At 39.2% G+C, this 18,613-nt stretch overlaps 1 protein-coding gene across 3 annotated transcripts in view; it reads left to right on the forward strand.

The window, feature by feature from the left end:
* ERICH3 (glutamate rich 3) overlaps positions 1–18,613 on the forward strand; it is a 127,156-nt gene that overhangs the window by 58,809 nt on the left and 49,734 nt on the right. For all 3 annotated transcript variants that reach the window (XM_025288445.3, XM_044944845.2, XM_025288446.3), the window contains one exon: positions 12,561–12,741. In XM_025288445.3, coding sequence (XP_025144230.1) covers positions 12,561–12,741 — 181 coding nt within the window. The remainder of the gene's footprint in view (positions 1–12,560; positions 12,742–18,613) is intronic.

An 18,613-nucleotide genomic window follows, 5' to 3' on the forward strand; every position in this document is an offset into this window, starting at 1 on the left:
GAAGAGCCTGGTGGGCTACAGTCCATGGGGTCGCAAAGAGTCAGACACGACTGAGAGACTTCACTTTCACTTTCCTCTTGCTTGCTTAGGTTTCCTTCTTTCAATCCACCTTTCACCAATTCCCTATCTTTGTTACGGTCTCTGACAGAGCATTGTATCCTTCATCCTGGAGGTTCCCTCCCATTCCTCCCCCAGCCCTGTTCCTTGAGTGTATTTTTCCCATTACATGGCACTTTGCACTGTCTGTCATTCTTCTCTCCTATTTGGATGTTTATTCTTTCCTCTAATATCCATCTGTCTCTCAATATACCCAGGCCTTATATAGAGTAACTAAATCCTTTCCTCATATTCTGTAGCCTGGGACTTCTGTTATCTGCTTTCCTACTACAGAGTTCTCTGCAGTCTAGTTTACTATAGCTTCCGTCTAACAAACAACCCCAGGTGACTCAGATTACAGCAGCAACTTCTTTTTATCATTATTGTCTGTTGGTGTTCAGTGGCAATTCTGAGACCCAGACTGGATGAATCATCCCTGCCTGGGGTGTGTTTGCCTCATGGACAAACAGAGTCATGGAATGCTTTGTAGATTCCATTCAGGAGTGATACTTGTCACTTACACTTGAATTCCATAACCAAAGCCTGACATAGAGTGTAGGTATCATCCTCTTATAAAGAGGTGGCAGTGAATATTTGGAGCCATGATATTAGAATCTACTAATCCACAAATTTACTATGTATTCTTTGAATGCTGGCATTTGTCTCCACCAGGCCAACAAACATGCTGTCTTAAAGGCTGTGGCCTCCATTTGCAAGAACTGTAATTTCTTCATCGTCCTTACTACTACTACTACTACTACTAAGTTGCTTTAGTTGTGTCCGACTCTGTGCGACCCCATGGACTGCAGCCTATCAGGCTTCTCTGTCCATGGGATTCTCCAGGCAAGAACACTGGAGTGGGTTGCCATTTCCTTCTCCAATGCATGAAAGTGGAGAGTGAAAGTGAAGTCGCTCAGTCGTGTCCGACTCTTAGCCACCCCATGGACTGCAGCCTTCTAGGCTCTTCCATCCATGGGATTTTCCAGGCAACAGTACTGGAGTGGGGTGCCATTGCCTTCTCCCTCATTGTCCTTATTTGGTGGCAAATTTGATGTTCTAATGTTAAAAATATATTACTGGGATGAACTCAACCCAGTCCTACTTTTCTAAAAAATGTTTAAATATCATATAAACCATAAGAATATGTAAAATCTTTATGTTCAGGTTAAACAACAATTAAAAATCTATATATATACCATTACTTCTCAACAAGTAGCAGACTTTTGTCATATGATAAGCCCCCTATTTCCTGCCTTGTTACATCCCCGACTCTTCAGAGCAAGCAGTATACTGACAAATGTATTGAGTCCCTGCTTTTCTTTGGAGTTCTATTATTTATATGCATAAAAATTCAGAAAAAAGCTCAAACTTAGCATCGTAATGAAAGGCTAATATTTCCAGGAGAAAATAAGCTGAATAGAGCTGTGGGTCACCATCTAGGTTTGGCTCCTTACAGTTTTAAGAGCTCCTGGTGTGGAAGTAAGAGAGGTCAGGTCATGAGTGTTCCTAAAAAAATCAGTTCAGTTCAGTCGCTCAGTTGTGTCCAACTCTTTGCAACCCCATGGACTTCAGCATGCCAGGTTTACCTGTCCATCACCAACTCCCAGAGCTTGCTTAAACTCATGTCCATGATGCCATCCAACCATCTCATCCTTTGTCATCCCCTTCTTCTCCTGCCTTCAATCTTTCCCAGCATCAGGGTCTTTTCCAATGAGTCAGTTCTTTGCATCAGATGGCCAAAGTATTAGAGCTTCAGCATCAGTCCTTCCAATGAATATTCAGGACTAATTTCCTTTAGGATTGACTGGTTTGATCTCCTTGCAGTTCAAGGGACTCTCAAGGGTCTTCTCCAACACTGCAGTTCAAAAGCATCAATTCTTTGGCACTCAGCTTTCTTTACAGTCCAACTCTCACATCCATACATGACTACTGGAAAAGCCATAGCATTGACTATTACGGACCTTTGTCAACAAAGTAATGTCTCTGCTTTTTTAATATGCTGTCTAGGTTTGTCATAGCTTTTCTTCCAAGGAGCCAGTGTCTTTTAATTTTCTTAGAAAAATGGGACTCACCAGAATCAGGGCATCTAGTGAAGTCCTCATGTGAGGCAGATGCTGGATGTCCAGCAGGAATATACTGAGGCAAATGGGCTTCTGTAGCTGTGCACAGAGGAGAGAGCAGCACTTCTCCACCCTGTGGTCATGACCAGTGAAGCATAGATAAGCATCTGAGCGAGCTTCCCCTGGGCATTCTACTTCAGGTTAGGAACACAGCGGGTATCAGCAGGCATCCTGGCTCTGACAGACCTTGGTGTGTCTGGCTCTTGAGTTCACAAGGCTTCAGTCTGACTTGGTCTTTTTTTTTTTTTAACTTCTGTTCTCTCTTTTTGGAAATCTTATTTTGAGAATGTTGGTACCACTAGACTGATGCTCTAATATTCTTAGCTTTTCTCTCATATTTTCTACTTCTTTACCTCTTAGTTCTACTTGCTGGGAGATTTCTTCAATTTTATCTTCCACACATTCTATTGACATTTTTCTTTTTTAAAGTTTTATGGAAGTATAGTTGATTTAGAATGTTCTGTTAAATTTCTACTGTACAGCAGAGTGACTCAGTTATATATCCTTTTTCATATCCTTTTCCATTATGATTTTTCACAGGATATTGCATCTAGTTCCCTGTGCTATATATTGGACTTCCCAGATGGCTCAGGGGTTAAAAAAAAAACCACCTGCTAATGCAGGAGATGCAGGAGATGTGGGTTCAATGTCTGGGTCAAAAAGATCCTCTGGAGAAGGAAATAGCAGCCCATTCCAGTATTCTTGCCTGGGTAACTCCATGGACAGAGGAGCTTGGCAGCCTATAGTCCATAGGGTTGCAAAGAGTTGTACAGGACTGAGCACACGTGCACGCTAGACATCAGGGCCTTGTTGTTTATCAGTCCTATGTGTGATAGTCTGCATCTGCTAATCCCAGACTCTCAACCTTTCCTTCCCCAACCCCCTTCCCCTCCGCAACCACAAGTCCGTTCTCTAGATCTGTGGGTTATTGACATTTTTCTTTTCCTGCCATATTTTAAATCCTAGAACTCCTTTTGTTCACTGAATGCTCCTCTTAAAAAGCATCTTGTTCTGTATGATTTTGATCCTTTGGTACTTGTGGAGATTTGCTTTGTGGGCTAAGATAGGTTCAATTTTTGTAAAGAATGTGCTTTTCTAATTGTTGGGAGCAGAATTCTTCCAATAGGTAAGAAATGTCCAATTGTTTTACTCATAATTTTACATCCTTATTATTCTTTTTATCCACGTGGTCTCTTAGTTCTTGAGTTCTAGTGAGAATTAATTCTCTGTAGTTGTGGATTTGTTCGTTTCTTCCTGTAGTTAATTGAGTTCTGTCTTGTAAATATTGAGAATACTTGGTTATATGGCCTCAGATTTAGGATACTTTAACTTACTGGTGAAAATATTCTTTATTATTAAAAAAAGATCCTCTTTGTTATTACTTTTGGCCTCAAAATCTATTTGTCTAATAGTACTTCTCCTTATTTTCTTTACATTATATATTGTTGTTCAGTTTCTAAGTTGTGTCTGACTCTTTGAGACCCCATGAACTGCAACACACAAGGCTTCCCTGTTCTTCACTATCTCCTGGAGTCTGCTCAAACTCATGTCCATTGTGTCAATGATGCCATCCAACCATCTCATCCTCTGTTGCCCGCTTCTCCTCCTGCACTCAATCTTTCCCAGCATCAGGATCTTTTCCAATGAGTCGGCTTCTTGTATCAGGTGGCCAAAGTATTGGAGCTTCAGCTTTAGCATCAGTCTTACCAATGAATATTCAGGACTTATTTCCTTTAGGATTGACTGGTTGGATCTCCTTGTAGTCCAAAGGACTCTCAAGAGTCTTCTCAAGCACCACAGTTCGAAAGCATCAGTTCTTTGGCACTCAGCCTTCTTTATGGTCCAACTCTCAGATCTGTACATGACTACTGGAAAAACCATAGCTTTGACTAGGCATATCTTTGTCGGCTAAGTCATATCTCTGCTCTTTAATATGCTGTCTGGATTTGTCATAGCTTTGCTTCCAAGGAGCAAGCATCTTTTAATTTCATGGCTGCAGTCACTGTCTGCAGTGATTTTGGAGTCCAAGAAAATAAAATCTGTCACTGTTTCAACTTTTGTCCTATCTATGAAAACCACAATCACAGAAAGATTATTTATATATATATGAATATATATATATTTATATTCCTTTTACTTTCACTCTTCAATGTCTTTAAAGCTTTAGACTTTAAATATGTTTATGTAGCATATGTGTGCTTTCTGTTTATTTCAACTGAGAATCTGTCCATTTAATTAGTGAGTTTAATTACTGATTTATTTTGCAGTATGTTTAGAATTATTTCTACCATCTTAGTTTATATTTTCTACTTACCATGAGTTTCCTTTGATAGTAGTATCTTATGTTATTACTGCCTCCTCCCTGAAGCTTCTCTCTCTTGCCTTGTGGCACTCTACTTTCATGGTTCTTTGCTCTCTCCTTTTACCTGTTGTCGTGCTCCTCTACATCTCTTTCATCTTCACCCCTAAACCTGGACATCACCATAGGCTTAGACCTTGACACTTGTCTTTCTATTCAAAATTCAAGATGTGATCATCTTCTCACATGGCTTCAGTAGTTTTCTAGATGTCTCTTGGATTTGTCACTAGCTCCTAGGTCCTGGGTTTAAGAATGAAATTGGCACAGTGGGGTAAATCATGTATTTTCATTTAAATATTTGGATTTATTTTATATTTGATCTAGAAAAGACTCATTTAAGGAAAGGTGGCTCTCATGATTAATTTACACATTAAATTCATACTTTCATGACTACCATCCCAAAGAAAATGCTCTTAAAAGAAAGAGGTAAAAGAAAGAGCCAAAGAAATATGGCTTGCTGGTGGCCCATCACCTGTTCCTCTGTGCATATGTAGAACAGAATCCCTGGCTTCTTTGGTCTCTGTCTCTAGGCCATGATCCAGGAAGCCAAATGACATGGTGTAAATTTCACAGCCCAGCACATTGCTTCTGTACCCTGTTGCTTTATAATGTAAATATATAATACCTAGAGAGCTTATAATGCTTTTATGGAATCTCTGTGACTAGTTAGATTTTACTCTGAGTTTTACCTCACCAATCTGCAGATTTTTGTGTTTCCACTCAGGACTGCCTATCACTTATTCTACACAGCCGCCTACTGAAAACGTGGATGTCCTATATAGTGTTTATAGATGTCAATAGTGTTTACAGATGTGAAAATAAAGGCTTTCAAATAAGAAATTTCATGCATGCTAAGTTGCTTCAGTTGTGTCCTACTCTTTGCAACCCCATGGACTGTAGTCTGCCAACCTCCTCTATCCATGGGATTCTCAAGGCAATAATAGTGGAATGGGTTGCCATTTCCTACTCCAGGGGATCTTCTCACCCCAAAGATCGAACCCATATCTTCTACATTGCAGGCTGGTTCTTTACCACTCGAGCCACCAGTGAAGTCCAAATAAGAACCTACTTAAACAGTATGTTTATCAATTAAAAAAATGAAACATAGTTTGTCTTAATTTCTTATATGTTTTATGAAAAAGAGGGCAAAGAGTTTCTCCAGGCTTGAACTAGTCTGGGGCTTTCTCCTATTTGCCTGAGGTCCCCTGTCCACCTTCCAGACTTCAGATAAGCCCTATGCAATTACAGATGCCTGAAAGGTGGGTAGGAAGTTAGCAAACAAAATCAGGAAGCAGAGAGTTAAAGGCAGGAATGGGAGAGGAGTGTAAGCAGAGTCCATCTCAGTAGTAGTAGATTCTATATAATGGTGTTAAAATTAAACTTTGTAGAATAGCTCCCAACTTTTTTCTTGCCTGCTTAAAACCTTTCACTAGCTTCCGCTTTCCTAATGAAAGTGAGGTAGTCTGCCTGCTTTAAAATGTCACATTATTATTCACCTATGTTGTGACCTATAGATCAGGATACTTGCCTTTAAGTTTGTCACTTATAGTTCTCAAGAGGAAGGGACATCCCTGTTTGTTTTAATCAGGCTTCCATCTAGAATATTGTTTGACCACATATTGGTACTATGGCTCAGCAAAGTTGATAGATAAAATTAACCATCACACCAGGCCTTGTAGGGTCACCCAGGGAAGCACCAGGACTGTCAGGAGTGAGGGTGGGAGGAAAAGGTGGGAAAGAGCATCTGTTGTGGTTTCTGAGGAAGGATCAGGCAACGGGGGGTAAGCAGGCTTAGGACAGGATGGTATGAATGATTTTGGCAGGCGTCGGTGTTGGGCTGTCCTCAGTTGTCTGGTGCCTGGTAAGGGTAGCGGAATATGGGCCCAGTTTGTTAGAGACTGGGGGAAGGTGGATATAGGCTCTCAGTTGGTTAGTTTATATGTGATAAATATTCTCCTAGACAAGTCATTTATTATGTCTATTGGTTTAGTCACAAAGTTGTCTCCAACTCTTGTGACCCCATGACGGTAGCCTGCCATGCTCCTCTTTCCATGGGATTTCCTAGGCAAGAATACTGGAGTGGGTTGCCATTTCCTTCTCTGGGGGATCTTCCTGACTCAGGTATTGAACCAGAGTCACTTCCATCTCCTGCATTGGGCAGGCGGATTCTTTACCAACTGAGCCACCAGGGAAGCCCATGTCTAGGAACTGGTTAGTCTTGGGTGAGCTATATCCCAGGGTCAGCAAGGACCCAGATGTCAAAACATCGGAATAAAGGGGCATGCTTAGTGTACTAGCATTTAAGGGCTTCTGATTTTGGCCCTTTTCCAGCTTTCTCTCTGCTCATAGCCAAGCCAGCTGAACTATTTTCTATACCCTCAACTGGTTGGTCTACTACTTCCCCATCTCAGGTATATACTTTTTAAAAATTAGTTTATGCCAGATATTCTATGAATTGACTGAGAATGCATAACAGATAAGAAGAATGTGTTTCTCTACCTATCTTTCCCTGATCTTCTCAAAGACTTTATGCTCTATACTGTATTTCTGTACACAGTAATAGGATTCCATCTCTTCTTCCCTTCAAAAGGACTTTGTTACTTTTCCTATGTTCTTTAATATTTTCTGCTTAACATAAATATTCATGTACCCTTATTCTTAATTCTACTCCCAGGTTATAAAGCTTGTTGAGAGCAGGTGTTTGATTTTATTTACATTTAGTCACATGTTTATTAGCAGTGTGTTCATAAATGGGTATTGCTTTATTATCCATGCAAAGATTAAGTTTTAGTTATACCTTTTAGCTTAGGTAAATATTGTAGATGACAATTATGCCTTTCAGGTATAGATCCCTTTTCTCCAGTAACAAATAAAGCCTAACAAATATTAGCTTTGTGGGGAAAGCACGCATTTCTTTTGTTTGACTTAATTTAAGTAATATTTTTAAAATTTAAAATAGTTTAAAAATTTCTTCTAGCCAGTGCATTACCTTGGTATTTTTACTCTTAGTTTTTCTCATCAGTAGACTAAGATTTGAGAATGAAAAAGGAAAAACATCAGCATGATTTTAATATATTGTAATTCAACATATTTCATGGTAGGCTTGATTTATTTTAGGCAACATTTTCTTTTAAACAATGCTTTTGCTTAAAATTAGCACTGTAGTTTGGTAACTACATAACTAAAAAGAACTTAAAAACAGTATAAAAAAGTCAATTCAACAATTAAAATATCTTTGCAGCTGGCATTGTGTAACAACACCCTAGAAGAAAGGAAGAACCAGAAATGCTTCTAGGAGTCAGGGCAGACCACTACTAAGAGGGTCCAATTTGGGGGCCTTCTCACCAAAATCAAAATCCAATTGGATAATTTCTGGTCTTAACAGACTTAATGAATTCATTCTGTTGAGGGAGATGAGGAAGTAAAGGATCCAGTGTCAGTTCAGCGTCCTCAAAATCTGGAGCTGAGATTCTTCCAGAAGTCCAGAAGGACCAAGGCCTTCGGGGTTAGGTCAGGAATTTGCATGAGATATAGGTCATACAGTAATAAGAAAAACAGGCAGGGATAAAGTGCAAGGAAGATGCATAGTAAAAGCAAAGGAGGGAGAAGGAGAGAACAAGTTAAAGCCAGTGAGAAAGAGAAGGGAAAGAGCAGAACTAAATGAGGAGATTGAAGACAGGTTTCCATCACAACCAGCAACTTTCTGAAACATTAGGATATGAACACTGCAGCACTCTTCCTCTAGCTCAAGTCAGAATTTCCTCTCCTAAAGACTTGAATAGGGCTTCCCTGGTGGCTCAGTGGCAAAGAATTTGCCTGTCAGTGCAGGAGACATGGGTTCAATCCCTGGGTCGGGAAGATCCCTGGAGAAAGAAATGGCAATCCACTCCAGTATTCTTGCCTGGGACATCCCATGGACAGAGGAGCCAAGCGGGCTGCAGTCCGTGGGGTCGCAGAGTTAGGCTTGACTTAGTGACTGCACAACAAGACCTGAATCAAGAGTCAACATGAAGACTGTCTGCCGCTCTTTATGGCCAGGCTTTTTATCAATATCCAGACTTAATCAACAAAGGTGGTGTCTTGTTTAACAGGACACCATGAATCACTTTTAATGCTTTAATACCTATTGAATTCCTGTAAATGTAGAAAGCTTCTGATTTTGGGTGGGGTCAGCCTGCTTTTGTCTCAGCAAAGGTCAGAATGTGGAATCTCTAATTGTTCTATGGCTGTGTCCAGTCAGATCAATGTTTATTGGGCTTTTACTAGGTGTCAGTGGGCTTCCCTAGTAGTTCAGCTGGTAAAGAATCTGCCTGCAATGCAGGAGACCCCGGTTTGGCTCCCGGGTAGGGAAGATCCCCTGGAGAAGGGATAGGCTACCCACTCCAGCATTCCTGAGCTTCCCTGGTGGCTCAGATGGTAAAGAATCCACCTGCAATGTGGGAGACCTGGGTTCGATCCCTAGGTTGGGCAGATGCCCTGGGGGAGGGCATGGCGACCCCTCCAGTATATTTGCCTGGAGAATCCCCATGGATAGAGGAGCCTGGTGGGCTGCAGTCCATGGGGTCGCAAAGAGTCGGACATGACTGAGCAACTAAGCACAGCACAGCACGGCTGTCAGCACTGAGGAGACATGGGGGTGGGGCATAAAGATCGGTAAGATACTGTCCTTATCTACTGAGAGAGAGGAATACAAGGAAACAGGTCAATGCCATGCGACTCATACAGTTACATAGGCCTTGAGATTAAAAGCATGTTGGTCATGTGTGGACCCCTATACAATTAGTTCAGTTGCTGTACCTTTAGGTGTAACACAAGAAATTGCAATAGTTGAAAGATAGTAGGAGTTAGAGAGGAATACTGTCTGAGGAATACTGAACCTTATCCCATGGATATTGGGGATCATTGGAAGACTTTAAGCAGGAGTCACATGATCTATTTAGTGACAGTAGATCACTCTGATGGAGAAGGCAATGGCACACCACTCCAGTACTCTTGCCTGGAAAATCCCATGGGCAGAGGAGCCTGGTAGGCTGCAGTCCATGGAGTCGCGAAGAGTCGGACACAACTGAGCGACTTCACTTTCATTTTTCACTTTCTTGCATTGGGGAAGGAAATGGCAACCCACTCCAGTGTTCTTGCCTGGAGAATCCCAGGGACGGGGGATCCTGGTGGGCTGCCGTCTATGTGGTCGCACAGAGTCAGACATGACTGAAGCAACTTAGCAGCAGTTAACAGCAGCAGCAGATCACTCTGATATCCAGGAGGAGGGAGAATTTGAAGGACAATAGGATAAAAGTGTGGGGGTCAATTAGTAAGGTAATCATACATCCAGATTTCCTGGAACAGCTCAAATTTATGCTCTTTTTTTTCTAGCATTCTAACTGCAAGTTAATTACAGTGGTCCAGGTACGATTTGATGTTCAGAGTTCATCAGGGCTTGTCTTAGAGAGGAGGGGCTGCCCAACACATCGACAAGAACAGGAACTTTGACACTTATTCAGTCTTTAAAATCCACCTATTATGTAGACCTGGGCAGGGATAAAGAGATGCCAGTGAAAATTTAATATATCCACTGAATGCTAAGTATTACAAATATATAGTAGCTGACTGGTTCACTACTCAGTAGGCTTGCTTTTTGTCAGTTCAGATTATACTTGCTTGAGAAATCGGAAAAGAAATGAGAAGGAAAGTCATAAGCAACTGGTCAAGGAAGTAAGAGAGATAATCCTTAGATGTACAGAAGCTTGAGACTTGCTCCTGTTCTTGAAATGCAACTGAATTTTCTATGGATTTTCTATGAATTTTCCATGAATTTTCATGGAAGCTTCTGATACTTGCTTGAGGACCACAGAAAGGGCCATGAAACCTTGTTAAAGTTTCATCAGTCTGAGTTCATTATAACCTGGGAAGATTGTAAGTTTAGAGGCAGTTTAGTCAACTGCAAGAAACAATCGTTCATTTCTTAGTGGATGTATTTAATCATAAGCTGTCACTTAGGCCTCCTATTAGAACACAGAAGGCATTACTTGGTGGCAATGATTGGGGAATATTTTAAAAAGGAATGAAGCAACCAGACCCAAGAGAAAAGAGATGTTGCTATCAGAAATATACTTTAGCAGAAAAAATATAAATATGAGTAAATGAAAAGGGTGAAGGGCTGTCCTTGATTTTATTTTTAAACATTCTTCCATCCAGGTTTTCCTTTTGCACTGACGAGGCGGGCCCTTCCTCCACTCTAATCCCACTATTACCTTGTATTTATGTAGTGCTTATCTCCCAGAAGCTCTCAGGACTACTTCTGAATCCATGCCACTTCAGAAAGTATTGCTTAACGAAGTGGGATGTTCTTATTTAATCCTCCACATCATTAAATGCTCTGGTGGGAGCTTGGAGCTGGATTTGCCTTAGGCTGGTGATTGTGGGTTGGGCTGCACACGTGCGTGTCACAGCTCCATAGTTGCTCAGGCAAGAGGAAACATGGGATGACTTTGCAACTAGGAGCTGGGCCTGCCATCATACCTATGCCTTCAACTGTGATGCAGAGTGAAGTTTCTAGTCTGCAGAGAATTATCCAGTTTGCTGATTTGCTGTCATGGCTCCTGAAGTCCCTGAAATAGTTCCCTGGATTATCTCTCTATTTGGGAGCTCTGTCCACAGGCAAGACAGTGCACTCAAATTTTAAATCTCAGACTGTCATTTGCAGAATTTCATCAAATTTACCTCCTCTGGTTTTTGTTTCAAAGAAATAAAAGTGAATGAAAAAAAAAGAAAGTATACTCCAAGGTAGAAGGAAATGGATTTAGAGATAGAAGTATTATAGTAGTTCCTTCAGAATTTTTTTTTTTTTTTTGAGCTTTGTCATTCTCGATAAAATGCACGTTTCCAAGGCATCTGTAAGTCAATGAAATCAAACTCAGATCATTGCCTTGGATTCACTGAAAGCTGGTCTCTTCACATTTTTCATTTAGCTAAAAATTGACTTTTAGAAAAGTGAAGTAGATTAAAAGTAATGCCTTGTATCTGTATAGTTCTAGCAGCCTACAATATTCTTACTGGGACCTCTTGAAGTCTTTCAAGGAGCCATTCTATTTCACTGCCTCTTCTTCCTCTTCCTTTTCTTACTTCCCTCTCCCTGTCTTCCTCTTAGAGGTTAGGCAAATAGTGTGCTTGTTCACTACTATGAAAAAATACTTCAGAATATAAACCAGGTGGCAAGGCTTTGGATATTTAATCTCACATTTGAGTTTATTGTTTATTTTATACATAATTTAAATTGGTCAGTGCCATAGAATATCAGATAGGCTTATGAGGTGATATTTTTAGGTTGGGTATATTGTTTGCTATTTAAGGCTAATATTGATAGTGTTGGTTTTTCATTGAACTGAATGTTTCCTATTAAACTGGATAATCCCAAATATCTGACATATATTATTCCTGATCCTCAGGGTGACTGCAGGAATAATCAAATGTATGCCTCTCCCTCTCACATAGAATAAACTCAGGGAAGGATATCTTGTCAGTGCACAAACATAAAAATATAACACTCAATTATAAAAACAATTGCTAAATCATAGTTAACGTCAATTTGGATTAGAAGAAAATTATGTCACCAATATTATTTAATTAATTTGATTTAAATTTTTATTTGGGAACCAGCTAAAAGAACCAAGAGTAGTTTTCCTCTTTACATCATTGATGGTTTTGTTGCATAAAAAAAGACACATACGTGAGCTAAAAGGTGACAAACTTTGTCCAGATCCCCAGAATTTACATTAAAAATACAAAGCCAAAGTGTATGTATAATTGTTAAGAGTATTTATTTTGTAATGGGGTTGACTTTTTGTGCACTGTATATGTTGACATGTTATAAAGGTTTTTTTTGCTAGGTACCTAAAAATAGCCTTTTGTATTCTTTGTATTACAATGTCATCACATTCTGATTAGAAGGAGATTAGTTAATAAGTCCCCCTTTTTGTTTATTCTAGGATTCAAGGAGGATTCATAAAACACCACCACATAGTAATGCCGCCATTACAATGATCTATTTGGGGAAAAATGTGCACCTAGCTTATGATCACTCAGATTTCCGGGATGAAATAAAAGTTTTTCAACAGCACTGTGGTGGAGAAAACCTGTGTGTCTACACAGGCAAGCTACTTGAAAAAGGTACACATAAAATGTGAATTTTTTTAATTGCTTGCAGTTGATGCTATAGATAAGCTATTGTTGATATAATATCAAAATGACTTCAATCACTCTATGAAATTATGCATATCCAGGGACTTATAAACCAGCTGCCTAAAAGTAAATCCAGATTTACTGCTCCATGATTGAAACTGAAGCAGCAATTACTCTTGCAGATTGTGGAAGAAAGAATTTGGAGTGATTTAACCCAGTAACAGATTAATCTTGAGATATAGATATATGATCATTAAAATGTTGCACGAATAACTGTCCCCCAAATTACAAGTTAACTATTTGGCTTGCCATAGTGAATTATATCATACATTATCCTAAGAGAAAAATATTAGATTGACAATTTGTTCTTTAGAAGTATGCTGAGATAAATCACAAATCCAGTAACATTCAGGGTGGACCACACCTAAATAATGCAGTACAAAATTTGGCTAAATGCTTTTATTACATTTTCATTTCCCTTTGATTATAAATCCATGTTTGTTAGCATAAGATAATTTTTATATCCAATATCAGTTCAGTTCAGTTCAGTTCAGTCGCTCGGTTGTGTCCAACTCTTTGCCACCCCATGAATTGCAGCACACCAGGCCTCCCCATCCATCACCAACTCCCGGAGATCACTCAAACTCATGTCCATCGAGTCGGCGATGCCATCCATCCATCTCATCCTCTGTCGTCCCCTTCTCCTTCTCCCCCCAATCCCTCCCAGCATCAGAGTCTTTTCCAATGAATCAACTCTTTGCATGAGGTGGCCAAAGTATTGGAGTTTCAGCTTTAGCATCAGTCCTTCCAAAGAAATCCCAGGGCTGATCTCCTTCAGAATGGACTGGTTGGATCTCCTTACAGTCCAGGGGACTCTCGACTCTCGAGTCTTCTCCAACACCACAGTTCAAAAGCATCAATTCTTCGGCGCTCAGCTTTCTTCACAGTCCAACTCTCACATCCATACATGACCACTGGAAAAACCATAGCCTTGACTAGACAGACCTTTGTTGGCAAAGTAATGTCTCTGCTTTTGAATATGCTCTCTAGGTTGGTCATAACTTTCCTTCAAAGGAGTAAGCGTCTTTTAATTTCATGGCTGCATAGGATTTCACATATTATACCAAAGTGGTTTTTGGTCAATATTTAGTTCTGTGGAATTGCAATTAAAAGGAAGTGTTTTTATAGGATTGTATTTGTTATTTCCTTTCTTAAGAAGCTCTTTAGAAAGTAATAGAGTTTTTACTGATTAAAAGAAATATTTATATTTGGGTAATCTAGATATAGACTTAGAGATTGAAAGGAGGAATTGGGAGCAAGCATGGTGTTGTTACTTTTGACTTTCTGATTTCCCTCATCAATCAAAAACAGTGACTATTAATTTAAAAAAGTTTTAGAACTTAAAAAAAACTATACATATTTAGGGATGAAATATTGAAAACTTTCCAACATAAGAAAGGATAAACATTTGAATGTTGGTTTTAACTTAGAGTAAAATATTATATATTATAATTAATTATATACATATCAAATTATATAATGAACTATATATATTGTTTTATAATGAAAAACATTTTTCTTTATAAAAGTGTAAAAAATTTCTTAAAAAAAATAATGCTAGAAGTTATTTTTCCCATTTTATGTACTTGCCTGAAATAGAATTTACTTTATTTTATTTTGTCATAGCATTTGAGAATTCGTTCCTTTTATTGTGTAGATGAGAAGAAGGAGAGGCATCAGAGGTACAGACCTCCCCGAGGTCACACTCCCAGCTCTGACCAGGGTTGAGAGCTGATTCCAGCCCTCCCTGCCACTAGGTGCAGGGCCCTTGTTTAGTATTAAATACTATCTGGCCCCAGTTAGCTATTCTCAGTAGCAAAGGGTTTCAAATATTTTTATAATATGAGGGCTATGATAAATGATTGCACTTATTTTTTGAAAGTGTCATTTTCAACTATTAATTTAGAATTTCTAAAATTAGCTATAGCCTCAAATTGGAATTAACATAATGAAACTTTTCTGGGTCTTGGATCACACTTTATTCAACAGAATTCATATAGAATGGCTTTTTGACTGTTGGAAAATGTACATACAATTGAAAAAAGAACAAGACGGCTGAAGGATTTTCTGGGAGATGATATACACTGTGTGATAAGATTGCAAAAGGTTACTGGAGAGTGTTACTCAGCTAAGTGTTATTTTGCGTGCATATTGATCCTAGGACTGACTTTATGTTATGTCATTGGACAATCTTAAATAATAGGATGGAATGGGGACTTAAATAATTGAATCCTGTCCACACAATAATTTTATCTCAGCTTGCCCTTGATTGCTAGGAAAGTTCAAACCTGAAAAAGTTGGGTGGCTTCAAGTTGACTTGTAGTTCAGCAATCTTAGCAATTTAGCTGGACTGAAAAGAATCTGCCCATCTGCCCTTTTACAAATCAAAGCTGTGTGTGATTCAGTGAAATGTGAATAGGTTTTTAAAAGATTTCTGCTTTAAGAAAAAGGGCCTTTAGCATTATGCTTGGAGCAGTAAACTCATTAAAAATGTGGCATTTGTTAATTTGTCTTGCTTTTGGATGAGCATAACAATACAATTAATTATTTAGGAACATAGCAAGTGCATCTTTTATTATCATAGTGATTCATGATGTCTTGCAGTTTGATTTTAGACATCAGGCCATAGATTGATTGTGTATTATGTACACCTGTGAAGTCACAGAATATTTTTGCTACTTGTAAAGAGTACAGTTCTTCACAGCAATTTTATTTACCATTCATCCTTTCAAATAAGGCAGAAGTTGGTCTCCTGGGTTCATGTAGATATCAAGAACAAAGTACCTTTTTTCTGGCTCTCTTATAATCCCCTTTCTGCCCCATTTTCTTGTATTTCCATAACCCGATCCTGTTCTAACTATTTGTGCATAGCTCACTACTTTTTCACCAGCACAGGAACTGCTTCTCTGGTCCCCCTGCCTCCTCCTCCCACCCCCACCACACACTGTTATCTGATCTTTTCCTGTGCTCTTTTCTTTGTAACAGGACAAAGAATTTTAAAATCAAAATTGTATTTTAAATTCAAATCTTACCCATCTTTTAAGATTCAGATTAAGGTTGTGAAGTTTTCTCAGCTGACTTCTATTCTGTTTTATCCCTCTCTCTTGATTGGTCATGGTTGTTAGTCTGTACCTAAAACTGAAGTATCTTATTGTACCTTGACTTATGTTAACTGTTTTTTTTTCCTTTTACTTGTTATTATATATTGATTATTTTTTTAATTTAAAAATAGGTGTAGCTTGCATTCCATAAAGTTCATCCACTGTTAAGTGGACAATTCACTGATATTTAGGAATTTTATAGGGCTGTGCAGTCATTATCTCTGTTTTCCTTTGTGCCCACACTTTGACAATGAATCCTCACTCTCATAGGCAGCCTCAGGGCAGCACTGATCTGCTTTCAGTTTCTACAGGTTTGCCTTCTCTGGACATCTTGTAAATGAAATCATACAATAGGTAGGATTTTGTATCTTGCTTCTTTCAGTTAGCATATGGGGTTTTTAAACTTATTGTATATAATTTTTTTAAATTTAATTAATTTATTTTTTGTTGTTGTTTAGTTAATAAGTTGTGTCTGACTCTTTGCAACCCCATAGACTGTAGCCCACCAGGCTCCTCTGTCCATGGGATTTCCTAGCAAGAATACTGGAGTGGGTTGCCATTTCCTTCTCCAGGGGATCTTCCTGACCCAGCGATCAAACCTGTGTCTCTTTGATTGGCTGGTGGATTCTTTACCATTGAGACACCTGGGAAGCTGGAGGATAATTGCTTTACAATACTGTGTTGATTTCTGCCAAACATCAACATGAATCAGCCATAGGTATAGTATTTTTGAGAGTCATCCATTGTAGCATTTATCAATAGTTGCTCTCTTCTCATAGCACTGAATATATTCTATTTTGTGGATCTACCACATTTTATTCATTTACCCAATTGGTGGACATTTGTATTGTTTCCCTGGTGGGCTTCCCTGGTGGCTCAGACAGTAAAGAGTCTGCCTGCAATGCAGGAGACCTGGGTTCGATCCCTGGGTCAGGAAGATCCCCTGGAGAAGGGAATGGCAATACATTCCAGTATTCCTGCCTGGAAAAGACCATGGGTTAGCTACAGTCCATGGGGTCAGAAAGAGATATGACTGAGTGAGTTCACTTCACTTGCACTTTTCCCAGTTTGGGACTATTATAAATCATGCTGCAATGATTTACAAAGACAAGATTTCTGTGTAAACATCAGTTACCATTTCTCTTGAGCTACGTCCTAGGAGTGGGTTTGATGGCTTTCACTTCCTGAGAATGGGTCACACCCTTTCCAGTTTCTTTTTGAGTTTTTTTGCTGCTGTTGTTGAAAACTTGACATTTTAGATCATGTATTACAGCAGCTGTGGATTCTGAATTCCACTTTCCCTCTGGAAAGTTATTCTTGGTTTTGTTGTTGTTTAGTAGCTTATCTAGAACAAATCTGAAGTTCATGCCCTCTTTCATTGGTATATAGCCATTAATGTCTCTGCTCTGATTATTTTTAATTTTGTTTATATTTTTTAGGCTAATCTCTTAGGCTTGTCTCTGTATTTTCATAGTTTAGTGATCATCCAATGATTTGTCAGAGTAAACACTTTGAGGCAGTATACCCTCTGTCTTCTGCCAATGAATTGCTCTGTACATTTATTATCTTGGGGCTGACATAGAAAATGCTCCTAAATTTGGTGGCTTAAAACAATAGAAATTTATCATCTTGTGGTTCTGGAGGCCAGAAGTCTAAAATTAAGATCTTAGCAGGGTCATGCTCCCTCTAAAAGCTTAAGGGGAGAATCTTTCCTTGCCTTTTCCAACATCTGGTGATCCTTAGCAAAATCCTTGATGTCTTATGGCCATCACTTCAACCTGTGCTTCTATCCTCACGTGTCATTCTTCTCTGCTTATCTGTGTGTGTGTGTGTGTGTGTCCTCTCCTCTTCTTATAAGGACATCAGTCATTGGATTTAGGACAAAACAAATTCTGGATAATCTCATCTTGAGCTTTCCCTGATTATATCTACAAAGACCCTATCTCAGAATAAGGTCACATTCTAAAGTTCTGAGTACTTATGAATTTTTGGAGGGCAATATTCAACCCACTATAGTGGGTTCAGGAGTACATTCAAAGTTCAGACAGTTTTCAGGTCTGTTTCAACTTTTATTTTCCACCAGGCTCTCATATTTCCTTTGTACACAGGTGCAAGCTCCCAGTAGGACAGGGATGTGTAAATAGGTTGGGCCTACTATAATCCATGCTGCTTCCAGTTAGCTGGGGATGTGTGGAAAGCCTATTGAATGTGTCTGTGACTGCCTTATTGCCTGTATCTCCCTGTTAAATTTCTGGCTAGTCTGCTGACCTGTTGCTTCCTCTAATTAGAACTACAATCTCATGGTTAGAAGAACCTCTGACCTTCCCTGTTAATTTGCCTCTGAGATTGTAGATTATTACTCATAATGCCACTGATCAAAGTTTTTTAGTTTTTTTTTTTTATCCAAATCAAGTCATCTTCCACTGACAGTGAAACTGCAGTTTACTTATGGCATGTTCTTCCCTGCTAGAGGGCTTCCAGGTAGTTCTAATGGTAAAGAATCTACCTGCCAATGGAGGAGACACAAGAGATGTGGGTTTGATCCCTAGGTTGGGAAAATCCCCTGGAGGAGGAAATGGCATCCCACTCTGGTATTCTTGCCTGGAGAATTGGGTTTTGGAATGTCTAGGGTGAGACTTCTTCAAAGAGCACATGGAATGATTAAAACCTGTTAATTACAAGCAGTGGTTCTTAATTTA

This window comes from Bubalus bubalis, chromosome 6, assembly GCF_019923935.1.
Source record: "Bubalus bubalis isolate 160015118507 breed Murrah chromosome 6, NDDB_SH_1, whole genome shotgun sequence".
In the NCBI taxonomy this organism is placed as follows: Eukaryota; Metazoa; Chordata; class Mammalia; order Artiodactyla; family Bovidae; genus Bubalus; species Bubalus bubalis.